Genomic DNA, 14276 nt, shown 5'->3' with positions numbered 1-14276 from the left:
CTCCCTCTGATTGCGGTCAGTAAAAGCCATCACAGGTGTTACTATTTTTGCTGTTTAAACTGAGGATGTCCCTTTTAACGTCTGTATCTTTCTGACAACATACCATCCGATGTCATTTTGCAATTCAGTTCTGTATTTCCATTTAGAATTTTCATATTGTCCCATATCCGTCTTGCTTCTTCAACAATGATCTGGAAAGCAACATCAGAGAATCCAGGTAGATTTTCATGCACAAAACTTCATTTTCTGCTGTCTCAGCTACTTCGGCATAACTGAGATGACAAACCTACGGTCTGTGTTGTGCCTAATCACATTGTCCCTCCTCTGGTATCCCAATGACTCACCTATCAAGCTTCAGTTTCTCTTATAGCCCTGAAAGATCACAGCCATTCTTCCCCTGGCTTCCATCTCTGACCTCATCTCCTGATATATTTCCCTCCTGTGTGGGCCCTCCACATGGCAATAACACTGAGCTCCCCCTGCACGGGGAACTCCCTCCCCAAAACTTATTTGTTAAATCTGTCCACTCCTAACTGAAATCCCTCCTGAAAAATCGCATGTCTGCCATGCCACAAAATGAATTTTTTTTTTTTTTTTAAATAGCCCAAAACAGTTCTATGGAGCAGAAACTCAGGAGATGCATGTGTCAATCAAGAGTAACCATGTGACCGTTTTGCTGTAACACTGTTTCTTCCTCACTCCAATCCTCTTGTTTGTCACCCATCATCTCTAAAATTTAGGCCCCAATTCTTCAAAACCTTGTGGATGGGAATAGTCCCACTGGCTTTTAAGGATGAATGGGAAGTTCAGACTTCATGCCTATTCATCCCTTGGTCTCTCTGGTAAGTTTGCCCATTAGTCCCAGCTGAACAGGTTGGTTGGTTTGCTTGCTTGTTGTGTGGTATAGGGCAGGCAACGTTGGAATAACTGGGCCCACAAATTTACCCTAATTGTAAGCTCAATTGTAAAAAGTGAGTGAAAGTTCATAGAAGGTCACAATAACCAATTACAAACGTTGATGAGAAAAGGTGCAAAAGAGAGAGACACTAAATTAATCCAAACAGAAAGGCCTACTGATATAACTCAAGGACTGTGTTAAGATTGTGCCTGGTAAACAAGAATGGTGTGGGACTGAAAATCAATGGACTACGCTTGGCACGTCGGAAGTTAGGCCTCATGGGTAAGCAAAATGGGAAAGGGTGGGAAAAATGGGCAGATGGACTACTCCACTCATCACCCCTCTTTCAGGACCCTTCATAAAAGATTTTTGGGGGTAGGGACTGGCAAATCAATTAGCGGAATTCCTGCAAGAGGGGGAAGGCCCTCAGGCCTCTGTCCCACTCCACTCCAAGGACATTGTCCTTCACCTGTGGATCTCAAAGGTCACTGTATCAATGTGATGTCCAGACCCTTATGTACCAACAGGAACACCTGGTCCTCACTGCTGAACCAGCAGAGATACGCAAGATCCTGCTTTGCCTCTCCTTCCCTTGTATGTTCCTCTCTGCCCCACTATTTTTCCTCTTGTTCTCTCTCTCTTGGCTTTCCACCTGATCTGATCCTGAAATCAATTGTATCACATGGCACCAACACAATGAGATGAGACAGCCCATCCCTCCAAGCCTGAGAGAGAATGGTACCAACCAACCAAGAGAGGAACCAATCAACCAGATGACATCTCGGACTCCAGACTGGGAAATGGGCCAGAGCCCAGTGAGCTGCTTTCATGGTTAACCTGCCAACCCAGAGCATCTGTCTATGACTGACTTGCTGCCTGGAATCCCAAGAACATCAACAAAAGCCGAATTTCTTCCACCTTTACTATCCTGTCTATTCCTCCCCTTGCATCTGTTTGTCAAAAGCAGGAAAAGTAACCATCCTTTACATCTCTAAATTGAGCAACAAAACTAAGCCTTTCCTCCCCACTTAGAAGGGTTGTCCAACAAAATAAGGGACTCTAACTGATGTCCTTTCTTTAAAAGGGTCTTTTAATAAGAGCTGATTAAGTCTGTCTCATGTAATCATTTAATTTCAATTTTAAACTGCTTTATAACTTGTTTTAGCTTCCTCCCCCCACCACCTGTATTTTAGTTAATAAATTGCTAAATTTTAGCATCATATTCTTAAAGTATGTCTACAGTAGGAACACTACAGTAACATAGACACTACACTGATGGAAAGGGTTCTTCTGTCACTATAATAAATCCATCTCTTCAAGAGGCTATAGGCAGGTCAAGGAAAAGTTTTTCCACCAACCTAGAGGTGTCTACACTGGGATTTAGGTCGGCTTAATTACATCGCACAGGGCATGAAATTTTTCACAGCCCTGAACAACGTAGTTAAGCTAACCTAACTTTGTAACGTAGACCAGCCCTTTGTGTGTTTGCCATGAAACAAATCGAGGGGTCTGTATATCCAACTCCAGACCTTGTCTAACACTGTTTAATGTTGGATAGTGACAGAGTCATGTCGGCACCGTTAACTTTTTGGGCTTAGATATATCAGCTAAATTAATATGCCAGCACTTGTCACTGGGAACTGGATTGAGTCCAGTATTTAATTCTCAGCATGCAGTCATTTAGTAGCCTCTGTGAAATGAATTCCAGTCAGCCAATTCTGACCTGAGGTGGATTTGAAATGGTGATCTAGAAGTGGAAGACTCATTATCTCATTTCCAGACCCCATTTCTTGAGGGTTAAAAATAGTGCTTTGCAGGAAATAACTTGAAGAACTTAAGTCCTTGCGAAAATTCATTTTATCAACTGACAGAGTTTTGGCCTCTAGAAATGAATCTCCATTATGATACTTGGATGACTAAATCAAAAATTACGTATTTGAAGAAATGAACATGTTAAGTGATCATTACAGGCATTCAAAATATTAAAAAAAACAAAAATAAAAACCAAAACCCTGGTTAAAAATAAACCTAAATGTTTATTTATCTTCCTAAATGAATGTTCTAAATAAATCTTCCTAAATGTTAACATGACGTGATTTTAACAACAATGTATGGATGGGTTAAGACACAAAACTCAAATAAAAAATCCCAGCCAAACAACTAGCTACTGCCAAAGTTTTGTTCAGCCATACAGTTACTTGTTAGACACAGGAAATGAACTGTTTCAGAGTAGCAGCCGTGTTAGTTTGTATCCGCCAAAAGAAAAGGAGTACTTGTGGCTCCTTAGAGACTAACAAATTTATTTGAGCATAAGCTTTCGTGAGCTACAGCTCACTTCATCAGATGCATGTAGTGGAAAATACAGTAGGGGGATTTTATATACACAGAGAACATGAAACAATGGGTGTTACAATACACACTGTAACAAGAGTGATCAGGTAAGGTGAGCTATTACCAGCAAGAGAGAAAAAAAACCTTTTGTAGTGATAATCAAGGTGGGCCATTTCCAGCAGTTGACAAGAACATGTGAGGAACAATGTGGGGGAAAGGAGGGGAAAACTATGGGGAAATAGTTTTATTTTATGTAATGACACATCCACTCCCAGTCACCTTCAGCCCCCAACTAAAACCTCTCCAGCGAATCATCAAGGATTTACAACCTATCCTGAAGGACGACCCATCACAGATCTTGGGAGGCAGGCCGGCTAGTCCTTCCTTACAGACAGGCCCCCAGCCTGAAACAAATCCTCACCAGCAACCACACAACGAAAACACTAACCCAGGAACCTATCCTTGCAACAAAGCCCGTTTTGTGTCCACATATCTATTCAGGGGACACCATCATAGGGCCTAATCACATCAACCACACTATCAGAGGCTCGTTCACCTGCACATCTACCAATGTGATATATGCCATCGTGTGCCAGCAATACCCCTCTGCCATGTACGTTGGCCAAACTGGACAGTCTCTACATAAAAGAATAAATCGACACAAATCAGACGTCAAGCATTATAACATTAAAAAACCAGTCGGAGAACACTTCAATCCCTCTGGTCACTCGATTACAGACCTAAAAGTGGTAATATTACAACAAAAAAACTTCAGAAACAGACTCCAGCAAGAGACTGCTGAATTGAATTAATTTGCAAACTGGACACCATTAAATTAGGCTTGAATAAAGACTGGGAGTTTATGTGTCATGACGCAAAGTAAAACTATTTCCCCGGGTTCCCCCCCGTTCCTCATATGTTCTTGTCAACTGCTGGAAATGGCTCACCTTGATTATCACTACAAAATGTTTTTTTTCTCTCCTGCTGGTAATAGCTCACCTTAACTGATCACTCTTTTTACAGTGTTTGGTAACACCCATTGTTTCATGTTCTCTGTGTATATAAAATCCCCCTACTGCACTTTCCACTGCATGCATCCGATGAAGTGAGCTGTAGCCAACGAAAGCTTATGCTCAAATAAATTTGTTAGTCTCTAAGGTGCCACAAGCCCTCCTTTTCTTTTTGAGGAAATGAACTGTATTCTTAAGCCAGAACTGGCCCTCTTAAATCTATCTAGTTATTTTTATACCGCTGTCAACACTGTAGTACTGGAATGCCTTCCAAATATTAGCAGAAATACATGGGATCTCAAGTTTCTCTCTCTGTTCCTCATACGTATATTGAGTCTGGTCTAAACCCACTGGAAAAGTGTCCCAATGACTTCAAAAGACATTGGATCAGAGCTACGATGAGTTTCTTGTGTCATCTGCTTCTAGAGGATCACACAAGGAGGACATAGTCCTTTTTCATAGACCAACCCACGGGAAACAAGAAAAATGCATTTGATTGGTAATTTCCGACTGCTGAATCATAAGGACCACTGTATCACTGGAGTCTGCTTCGATGCACATGTTCTACTCCTTCCCAGCTGGACTCTTGCCTCTCCATCAATACTCACTTGCTTCTCTTCTTCACAGACTAGGACCCTCGCTCCGTGTGTATTTTTGCACCATATGGGGGTGTGCTCCACTGATATGAATTCATCTGAAGAAGCAAAAAAACTTCCAAGCGTCTGAGATACTGTCTTTGCTCTTACGAAGACAGATTGTCCCGTGCGGTGTTTGAGGATGAAGCTGATCGTGTAGGGTGACAGGTTGGAAAAATTTAGTTTGCCTTTTTCTTTATAGCTGTGCCACAGACAAAAAAACCCAACACGTTATTAGTTTGCAAGAAAACTTATCAGAGAAGTGACGTAGCCGTTCCTTCTATTACTAATACTGAAAGGAGCAAAGAGGAGCTACCTAAGGTATTTATATGGCCCTCCCACACTACCACAGATCTGGGAACCTCACAATCCTTAATGTATCTACCCACACTACAGCCCTATGACATAGGGAAGTTCTGTTATCCGCATTTTACAGATGGGGAAAACTGAGGCGCACAGAGTGGCTAAGTGACTTGCCCACAGTCACATAGGGAATTTGTGGCAGGGCAGGGAATTTAACTCACGTCTCCGGAATCCCAGCCTAGCATCACCACTACTGGGCTATCCTATATGAATGAATTCAAAAACTGCTGGTTGCAAACTGGTTTAAAGGTGACATGTAAGGGGTTGAAAATTGCATGCCAGCCCTTGTTTGCTTCTTCCTGATATCTAAGAAGTCCTGAAAGGCTATTTCAAAAGAAGGGCTCTTTTTCTTCCACACCTTTTACCTTAGAAATACCAGGGCTGTCAATTCTGGTCTTCCACGTTTTTCTGAAGGTCTTTATGGAGGACCTGGATATGTTGATTTGGCACCCACACAGCCCTTTAGTGAAGGAGTGGAAGATGCTGAATTTTTAACAAAAGAGGTTTTCTTTCCAATTGTTTATTGAGGCCTTTGGGTTAAACAGGTTTTAACAAACAGCAAAAAGACTTTAAACAGTCTCAACAGTCTTTAATTTTCCTGATATCTGCTGGGAGAGCAATACAGCGGTGCATAGACAATCCAGGAAGTTTTTGGAAAGCGTAGGGGACAATTTCCTGGTGCAAGTGCTAGGGGAGCCAACTAGGGGGGGCGCTTTTCTTGACCTGCTGCTCACAAACCGGGTAGAATTAGTGGGGGAAGCAAAAGTGGATGGGAATCTGGGAGGCAGTGACCATGAGTTGGTTGAGTTCAGGATCCTGACGCAGGGAAGAAAGGTAAGCAGCAGGATATGGACCCTGGACTTCAGGAAAGCAGACTTCGACTCCCTCAGGGAACAGATGGCCAGGATCCCCTGGGGGACTAACATGAAGGGGAAGGGAGTCCAGGAGAGCTGGCTGTATTTCAAGGAATCCCTGTTGAGGTTACAGGGACAAACCATCCCGATGAGTCGAAAGAATAGTAAATATGGCAGGCGACCAGCTTGGCTTAATGGTGAAATCCTAGCGGATCTTAAACATAAAAAAGAAGCTTACAAGAAGTGGAAGGTTGGACATATGACCAGGGAAGAGTATAAAAATATTGCTCGGGCATGTAGGAAAGATATCAGGAGGGCCAAATCGCACCTGGAGCTGCAGCTAGCAAGAGATGTCAAGAGTAACAAGAAGGGTTTCTTCAGGTATGTTGGCAACAAGAAGAAAGCCAAGGAAAGTGTGGGCCCCTTACTGAATGAGGGAGGCAACCTAGTGACAGAGGATGTGGAAAAAGCTAATGTACTCAATGCTTTTTTTGCCTCTGTTTTCACTAACAAGGTCAGCTCCCAGACTGCTGCGCTGGGCATCACAGAATGGGGAAGAGATGGCCAGCCCTCTGTGGAGATAGAGGTGGTTAGGGACTATTTAGAAAAGCTGGACGTGCACAAGTCCATGGGGCCGGACGAGTTGCATCCGAGAGTGCTGAAGGAGTTGGCGGCTGTGATTGCAGAGCCCTTGGCCATTATCTTTGAAAACTCGTGGCGAACGGGGGAAGTCCCGGATGACTGGAAAAAGGCTAATGTAGTGCCAATCTTTAAAAAAGGGAAGAAGGAGGATCCTGGGAACTACAGGCCAGTCAGCCTCACCTCAGTCCCTGGAAAAATCATGGAGCAGGTCCTCAAAGAATCAATCCTGAAGCACTTACATGAGAGGAAAGTGATCAGGAACAGTCAGCATGGATTCACCAAGGGAAGGTCATGCCTGACTAATCTAATCGCCTTTTATGATGAGATTACTGGTTCTGTGGATGAAGGGAAAGCAGTGGATGTATTGTTTCTTGACTTTAGCAAAGCTTTTGACACGGTCTCCCACAGTATTCTTGTCAGCAAGTTAAGGAAGTATGGGCTGGATGAATGCACTATACGGTGGGTAGAAAGCTGGCTAGATTGTCGGGCTCAACGGGTAGTGATCAATGGCTCCATGTCTAGTTGGCAGCCGGTGTCAAGTGGAGTGCCCCAGGGGTCGGTCCTGGGGCCGGTTTTGTTCAATATCTTCATAAATGATCTGGAGGATGGTGTGGATTGCACTCTCAGCAAATTTGCGGATGATACTAAACTGGGAGGAGTGGTAGATACGCTGGAGGGGAGGGATAGGATACAGAAGGACCTAGACAAATTGGAGGATTGGGCCAAAAGAAATCTGATGAGGTTTAATAAGGATAAGTGCAGGGTCCTGCACTTAGGATGGAAGAATCCAATGCACCGCTACAGACTAGGGACCGAATGGCTAGGCAGCAGTTCTGCGGAAAAGGACCTAGGGGTGACAGTGGACGAGAAGCTGGATATGAGTCAGCAGTGTGCCCTTGTTGCCAAGAAGGCCAATGGCATTTTGGGATGTATATGTAGGGGCATTGCCAGCAGATCGAGGGACGTGATCGTTCCCCTCTATTCGACACTGGTGAGGCCTCATCTGGAGTACTGTGTCCAGTTTTGGGCCCCACACTACAAGAAGGATGTGGATAAATTGGAGAGAGTCCAGCGAAGGGCAACAAAAATGATTAGGGGTCTAGAGCACATGACTTATGAGGAGAGGCTGAGGGAGCTGGGATTGTTTAGTCTGCAGAAGAGAAGAATGAGGGGGGATTTGATAGCTGCTTTCAACTACCTGAAAGGGGGTTCCAAAGAGGATGGCTCTAGACTGTTCTCAATGGTAGCAGATGACAGAACGAGGAGTAATGGTCTCAAGTTGCAATGGGGGAGGTTTAGATTGGATATTAGGAAAAACTTTTTCACTAAGAGGGTGGTGAAACACTGGAATGCGTTGCCTAGGGAGGTGGTGGAATCTCCTTCCTTAGAGGTTTTTAAGGTCAGGCTTGACACAGCCCTGGCTGGGATGATTTAACTGGGACTTGGTCCTGCTTCGAGCAGGGGGTTGGACTAGATGACCTTCTGGGGTCCCTTCCAACCCTGATATTCTATGATTCTATGAACAAAAGAAAAAATCCTCTCCCAGCTCACGCCTTGTCTATATTCCAAGTTGCTCTCGTTTATCTTTAAACCAGTTTAAAACTGATTTAGTTAAACCTGTGCAAAACTGTGTGGGTTAAAGCTAACTCAATGTATGCCAGGTTTAAACAGCATTAAGAGTGTGTCCACACAGGACTTTGCATTGCTTTAACTAAATCAGTTTAAAATAGCGGTGTGATTTTAAACTGCTGCGACTTTTAATATAGACAAGGCATCAAAAGCCAATTCAGGAAAGCACATGTTTAATTTTGAGGATGTGGCCAAAGGGACATAAGGAAGTCTGATTATATGGTTTCTCTAGTGTTTTAATCCTACCAGCAATCCAGTCATTGATAGGCTCATCCAAGAAGAGACAGGAAAGACTATACACAAATTTCTAGCGTAAAAAAACCAAGGAAAAACAAAAAACCCCTCACAGGTCTTCTTTAAATCTCATAAGGGAGCAACGAAAGGGACATTTTTTTTTTCTTTTACCACCACAAAACAATGAAAAAGAAATATAAAAAGTGATGCCCATAAACAGAAAGGCAATTCAAATAGGATGTTTTGCAAAATTCCCTGCAAGATGCCCACGGCCATTTCTTTTATTCACTCTTTTAAAATACCTTAAAGATTTCTATGCCAATTTAGTGCCCTTCGAAGTGTGACACTATCAAGGAGGCAGCAGTGCAAACTTCCCCCACGCACTGCCCTCGACTGATGTAGAAGAACCATCCGACAGCTCCAAGGCTGATGCATCCTTAGTTTCTCTGCTGACCACAGAGGTAAAGCGCTGGCTGGGGCCTACACGCTGACATTCTGAACAGCACACTTTGCCCCATCCTGCTCTATGAACAGGAAAATGAGAAGATCGCAACTTACTTTTTGCCGACACTCGCGTACGCTAACGAATGGAAAGTCTTGCACATAACGTTAGGGGGGAAGACACTCTTTCCGTTCTCCACGATGGCCTTGTTAAATGCCACATACAGAAAGCTGAGATGGGGAAACTTCTCTGCATACTTGATCAAAGTCGAGGTCTTTCCCGTACCTGAAGAACAAAAGAAGGAAAGGTGTCCTTGTGTCAGAATCCTACCTGTATTCCCAGCACTTCTCGCCCATCAGGCTCTTCATCACCCCTATATCATTAGCCTAGTCTGCACAATGTGGTTAAGATTTTCCAAGTCAACTAAAGGGTTTAGCCAACCAACCTCCACTGCAATTAATGGGAGATGCATGGCTAAGTCCCCTTTGGAAATCTCAACCTGTAGCCACAAGTGTTATGAACAGTTATAAAATCATGCAGTACTTTTAAAACACTCCAGCCAACCTATCTGACATGAGGACATTCTGGGAAAATGAATTGCACCAGTTGTCTAGACAGGTGGCAAGTTGAGTTTACTGTCTTGTGTGGGTGTGATGGAACAGATGACACCCCACCAGCCAGTCAGGGGCTAAGGAACTCCTGTGGTCACTATCAGACCAAACTCACATGGCAAGTCAGGCTTGGAGGCAGGCGCTCAAAAGGGAGGACCTCATGCAGTTGAGGCGACACTCAGAAGCAAGTAGAGCCAGGGGCCCCAGACTGGGATCCGGTGTCTTGCAAACGCTGCCTGCCTTGGCCTTCTAAGGAAGAAGACGGGCCAATCTGTTTTTCTGTTTTGAAGCCCTGCTCCCAGATTAAGCCCCAGCCTTTACTTGCACTGAAGAGTGGGAACCTCGACTGCCTGTGGGGCCTGACAGATTACTTTCCTCTCCCTTGCTCAAGGAAAAGGGCTATGGAAGTATTTTCCCGTTGTTGGGACTACTTTCTATCCCCCAAAGGGGGATGGATTCACTAAAAGGCACAGCTGAAGGACTGTCCCCCAGACCCAGATCAGAGGTTTGCAGCTACTTAGAGAACTATGCATGATGTAAGCAAAGTGCCCACTCTCACCCCAAGGGGGCGACCTCAGGACGTAACATTTCACAATGTGTAATGTGTTCGTCACTCTCCCCCACCCCTTTTCTATTATTTCTACCTGTTGCACCATATTATCCTGGTCTGTGTACTCTCCAGGACAGGGGCTGCCTTATTTACCTGTTTCTATAGTGCCTAGCACCAGGGAGCCCTAATCCAAAGCTGGCACTACTGCAATACTGCTACTAAGAGTGAGGTCAAAAATTTATTTTCTTTTAAAATTTACTGCACTTAATTTCTTTTTTGTGTTATTATAAGACACCCTCTTTTATTCCACTTGTAGGAGGAGCTAGAGTTGTGTACGAGTATTCTAAAAAGCTGCTTATTTCCTGCCTACATGTTTATATAGGTATTTGATTTCTACACAAAAATCTACCTCTTGATTCATTTTTGTTAGCTGTAAGCAGTGTTTGCCATGTGTACCTCCTCAGCTCCAACAAAGGAAAAAACACATCAGAACTGGAGTTTGCTTAATTGTCTAATAAGCCAATTTCTTTTTTTGGATAAAGCGTCCCTGCAGCTTGTTTCGCAGTCAGCTTTCTTACCTGCAAATGCCATAATTTTCACTACTTGACCAGGCAAGATTGTGTGGTTTAGGATCCTTTGCTGTTCATGGGTTAGTTTTATGTCAAGCTTATTACTAAGAAATAAAATAAGAACAAAACAATTATTTTTCTGTGTTAAAATACACAACCGACGAGGAACTTATAGCAACGACATGCCTGAGCATGGAATTGCAACCCCTCCTACTGGAGAGGCTGGACTGGGGAGAGACAAGGGGCAGTCAAGTCAGACAGGAAAAGGCTCCAGTCATATAAGGCCAGAGATAACAAGGGCCAGAAGGAGGGTTGTAGCAGTGGGGACCATGTAGAATGGGCAGATATTGGAGAGAAAAAAAGCAACATGACTGCAGATGGGAGAACGAACGGGTGTGACCTTGCATAAGGTCACTTGGGAGCCTTTAAACCTAAGTCATTCAGGTGCTAAGTCCCATTTCCAGAAATGAATTCAGCTCCTAAATCTCACTGAAAAAATTCAGTGGGACTTAGTCTTCTGAGTCGCATCTGAAAATAGAACTTGGGCTCTTTTCAACATTTGACCTTTAAGTAGTGTGACCAGATGTCCCGTTTTTAAAGGGACAGTCCCGTTTTTTGGAACTTTTTCTTACATAGGCGCCTATTACCCCTCACTCCCTGTCCCATTTTTTCACAGTTGCTATCTGGTCACCCTACCTTTAACCTCTCTGTGCTTCATCTCAGTTCCCCAGCTGTAGCATGGGGGATCGTTATCCTTTATCTCACAGAGAAGCTGTGAGGTTTAATTAACATTTATAAAGCAATTCAGTATTTCAGTGTTGTTTTTATAAATAAAAATATAATTAATTGTAATAAACCTACACAGCAAACTACCCTTTTCCAGAAAGTTGGCGTGAGATACCAAGAGAAAATTCCTCCATCTAGGAATATCCTCCTGATTCTTCCAAAGCCCTTTGTTAACAAATGACTGTTCTCAGAAAACTCCCTTTCTACTGACTACAACTGTGAAAGAACCATAGTTAAACTAAGATTTCTGGGTGAGGGGCTGGAACTAAGGGCTGGGAAACAAGAGGGTCGAATCCCACATGTTCAAAGTATCTAAGGAATTCCCATCACCTCACCTGTGAGGTAGGGCAGTGCCACTATCTCCATTTTACAGATGAGGAACTGAGGAACAGAGAGGCTAAGTGGCTTGCCCGGGGTCACAAAGGATGTTTGTGGCAGAGCAGGAATTGAATCTGAATTCCAAAAGGCCCAGGCGAGTGCTCTAACCACTGGACAATCTCTCCTTTAAGTAGCAAGCTTTCAGCAACTTGTATCAATACAGATGACAGGATGGAGTTTGTGTGGACAAGAGATATGCCAGCAAACGTCTGATGGCTGGTTTGCCTCACTGCCTCTCCTGAATAAGCAGGCAATGGTAGTAAGCATGCATTTATTAAAATTATTTCCTTTGTGGTAGCAACATGAGGGGTTGAGGCCCCATTGTGCTAGGCGCCACACACACAAAACAAACAAGCTTTTCTAAAAGGGACCATCAAGCTTAAATTTGACCAGCCACGCTCCCTTCATCCCCCAAAACATCCCCATGGATAGGGAGGGGACAGGAGTCTTCCCTAGGAACTTGGGGTGATAACAGTCATTTTAGCCAGCAGTAGTCACGTTATAGGCATATAACTGTGTTTAACAGATGCTTCTTACCAACTGCGGTCATTGTAATGAGTAAAAACCCCTCATTTTAGTAAGAAAATAAGACACGTTGAATTTTTATAGCTTATGGGTCTGATTCTGCTTTCCCTCTGTGGCAGATTAATGACACTCCAATGAGACAAAGAAGCTACTCGGACAGACGTCAGTGAGAATGAGACTCTGTAAACTAGCCCTTTCTGTGAAGTGTTTGCTCAGTCTCCAGGACTTTACAGGGATCTGTGTATTTGGCCCTCTCATTTAGATTAAATACATGAGCAGTACCTGGGCCAAGCGCCTCTTCCACAGTCTGAACTGGGTGTTTCCAGCTTTGTCGTCTTAGTAACAGGGCAAGAGTTCTCCATCAAATACAAGCAGTAGAAAATACTGTAGTGAAACCTAACAGAAAATATAAAGACAGATAACAAATCTAATGTAAGAGGATCTTTAACAATGCTCAGTTAAACGTCAGTTACCTCCCTCTGCCCCTACAAAAGACCCCAGAAGCCGTTTATGCTGCCCATAAAGCAATATTTGGAGAGCTCACTAGCTGACTTATCCAATAAGGTGCCAGACTGGACCAGAGGACTTCAAATTTGTTTCTGAGATGAGTAAAACTGCACGTGGAAAGATAACATAGTGCCCCCGGCAATAAAGAGCTGAAGGTGCTGAGGAAAACAGCCAATCAAGATCCTTCCTGTTTCAGTGGACGGATCAGAGATTTCCCATCACTATAGAAGTGTCCTAAGTGGGCAGCATTTGGGATATTAGCGTACCCAAGATTTTCATCAGATGTGCAGACAGCCATCGCTTACACAAATAGAAAAGCAAGACAGGCCACAAACATTCAATGAGTCTAAACAGGGAGACAACATTATCATTTAAAGTGCTGTTATAGTCTGAAAAGTGACTGTAAAAGTGGCATGGAGGGGCTCCTTATTTACTGCCCCTCATGGACCCAAGAGCAAGTTGGCCCACCTTGTAAAAAGATTATCTTTATAACCATCCACTCCACAAACATAACCTAGGATCGGAGAATCAAGCTGGGTCCTTTCCTTCTCATGGGTCATGCAAAATAAAATATTTTGCAACTGAAACCTAATTAATCACCCTGTTGCTGATATCGGATTTATAAGAGAATCCAGATCATTCGGAATAATAATCACAGATAGCATTTTACATTATGTCTACATAGTGCTTTGATTAACAAATTAATCCTTGTGAAACCCGCAGAAGTGCATTAGAAAATACAAAAAGAACAGGAATACTTGTGGCACCTTAGAGACTAACAAATTTATTTGAGCATAAGCTTTCGTGAGCTACAGCTCACTTCATTGGATGCATGCAGTGGAAAATACAGTAGGTGGATTTTATATACACAGAGAACATGAAACAATGGGTGTTACAATACACACTGTAACAAGAGTGATCAGGTAAGGTGAGCTATTACTAGCAGGAGAGAAAAAAAAACCTTTTGTAGTGATAATCAAGGTGGGCCATTTCCAACAGTTGACAAGAACGTGTGAGGAACAGTAGGCTGGAGAGGTTCTAGTTGGGGGCATCATCAAGGATCTACAACCTATCCTGAAGGACGACCCATCACTCTTACAGATCTTGGGAGACAGGCCAGTCCTTGCTTACCCTTAGCCCCCCTACCTGAAGCAAATACTCTCCAGCAACCACACACCACACAACAAAAACACTAACCTAGGAACCTATCCTTGCAACAAAGCCCGTTGCCAATTATGTCCACACATCTATTCAGGGGACATCATCATAGGGCCTAATCACATCAGCCACACTATCAGAGGCTCGTTCACCT

The 14276-nt window shown here is 43.5% G+C and overlaps 1 protein-coding gene across 4 annotated transcripts in view; it reads right to left on the bottom strand.

Moving 5' to 3' along the window:
* The window catches only part of FBH1 (F-box DNA helicase 1), a 45418-nt gene that overhangs the window by 18573 nt on the left and 12569 nt on the right, over positions 1 to 14276 (bottom strand). For all 4 annotated transcript variants that reach the window (XM_037889399.1, XM_043521097.1, XM_043521101.1 and 1 more), the window contains exons 7-11: positions 12740 to 12853; positions 10778 to 10872; positions 9155 to 9323; positions 4848 to 5076; positions 104 to 191 (exon numbers count right to left, since the gene is read on the bottom strand). In XM_037889399.1, coding sequence (XP_037745327.1) covers positions 104 to 191; positions 4848 to 5076; positions 9155 to 9323; positions 10778 to 10872; positions 12740 to 12853 — 695 coding nt within the window. The remainder of the gene's footprint in view (positions 1 to 103; positions 192 to 4847; positions 5077 to 9154; positions 9324 to 10777; positions 10873 to 12739; positions 12854 to 14276) is intronic.

The sequence above is a fragment of the Chelonia mydas genome, chromosome 1, assembly GCF_015237465.2.
Source record: "Chelonia mydas isolate rCheMyd1 chromosome 1, rCheMyd1.pri.v2, whole genome shotgun sequence".
NCBI lineage: Eukaryota > Metazoa > Chordata > Testudines > Cheloniidae > Chelonia > Chelonia mydas.
This window is presented reverse-complemented; position numbering and strand designations above follow the sequence as displayed.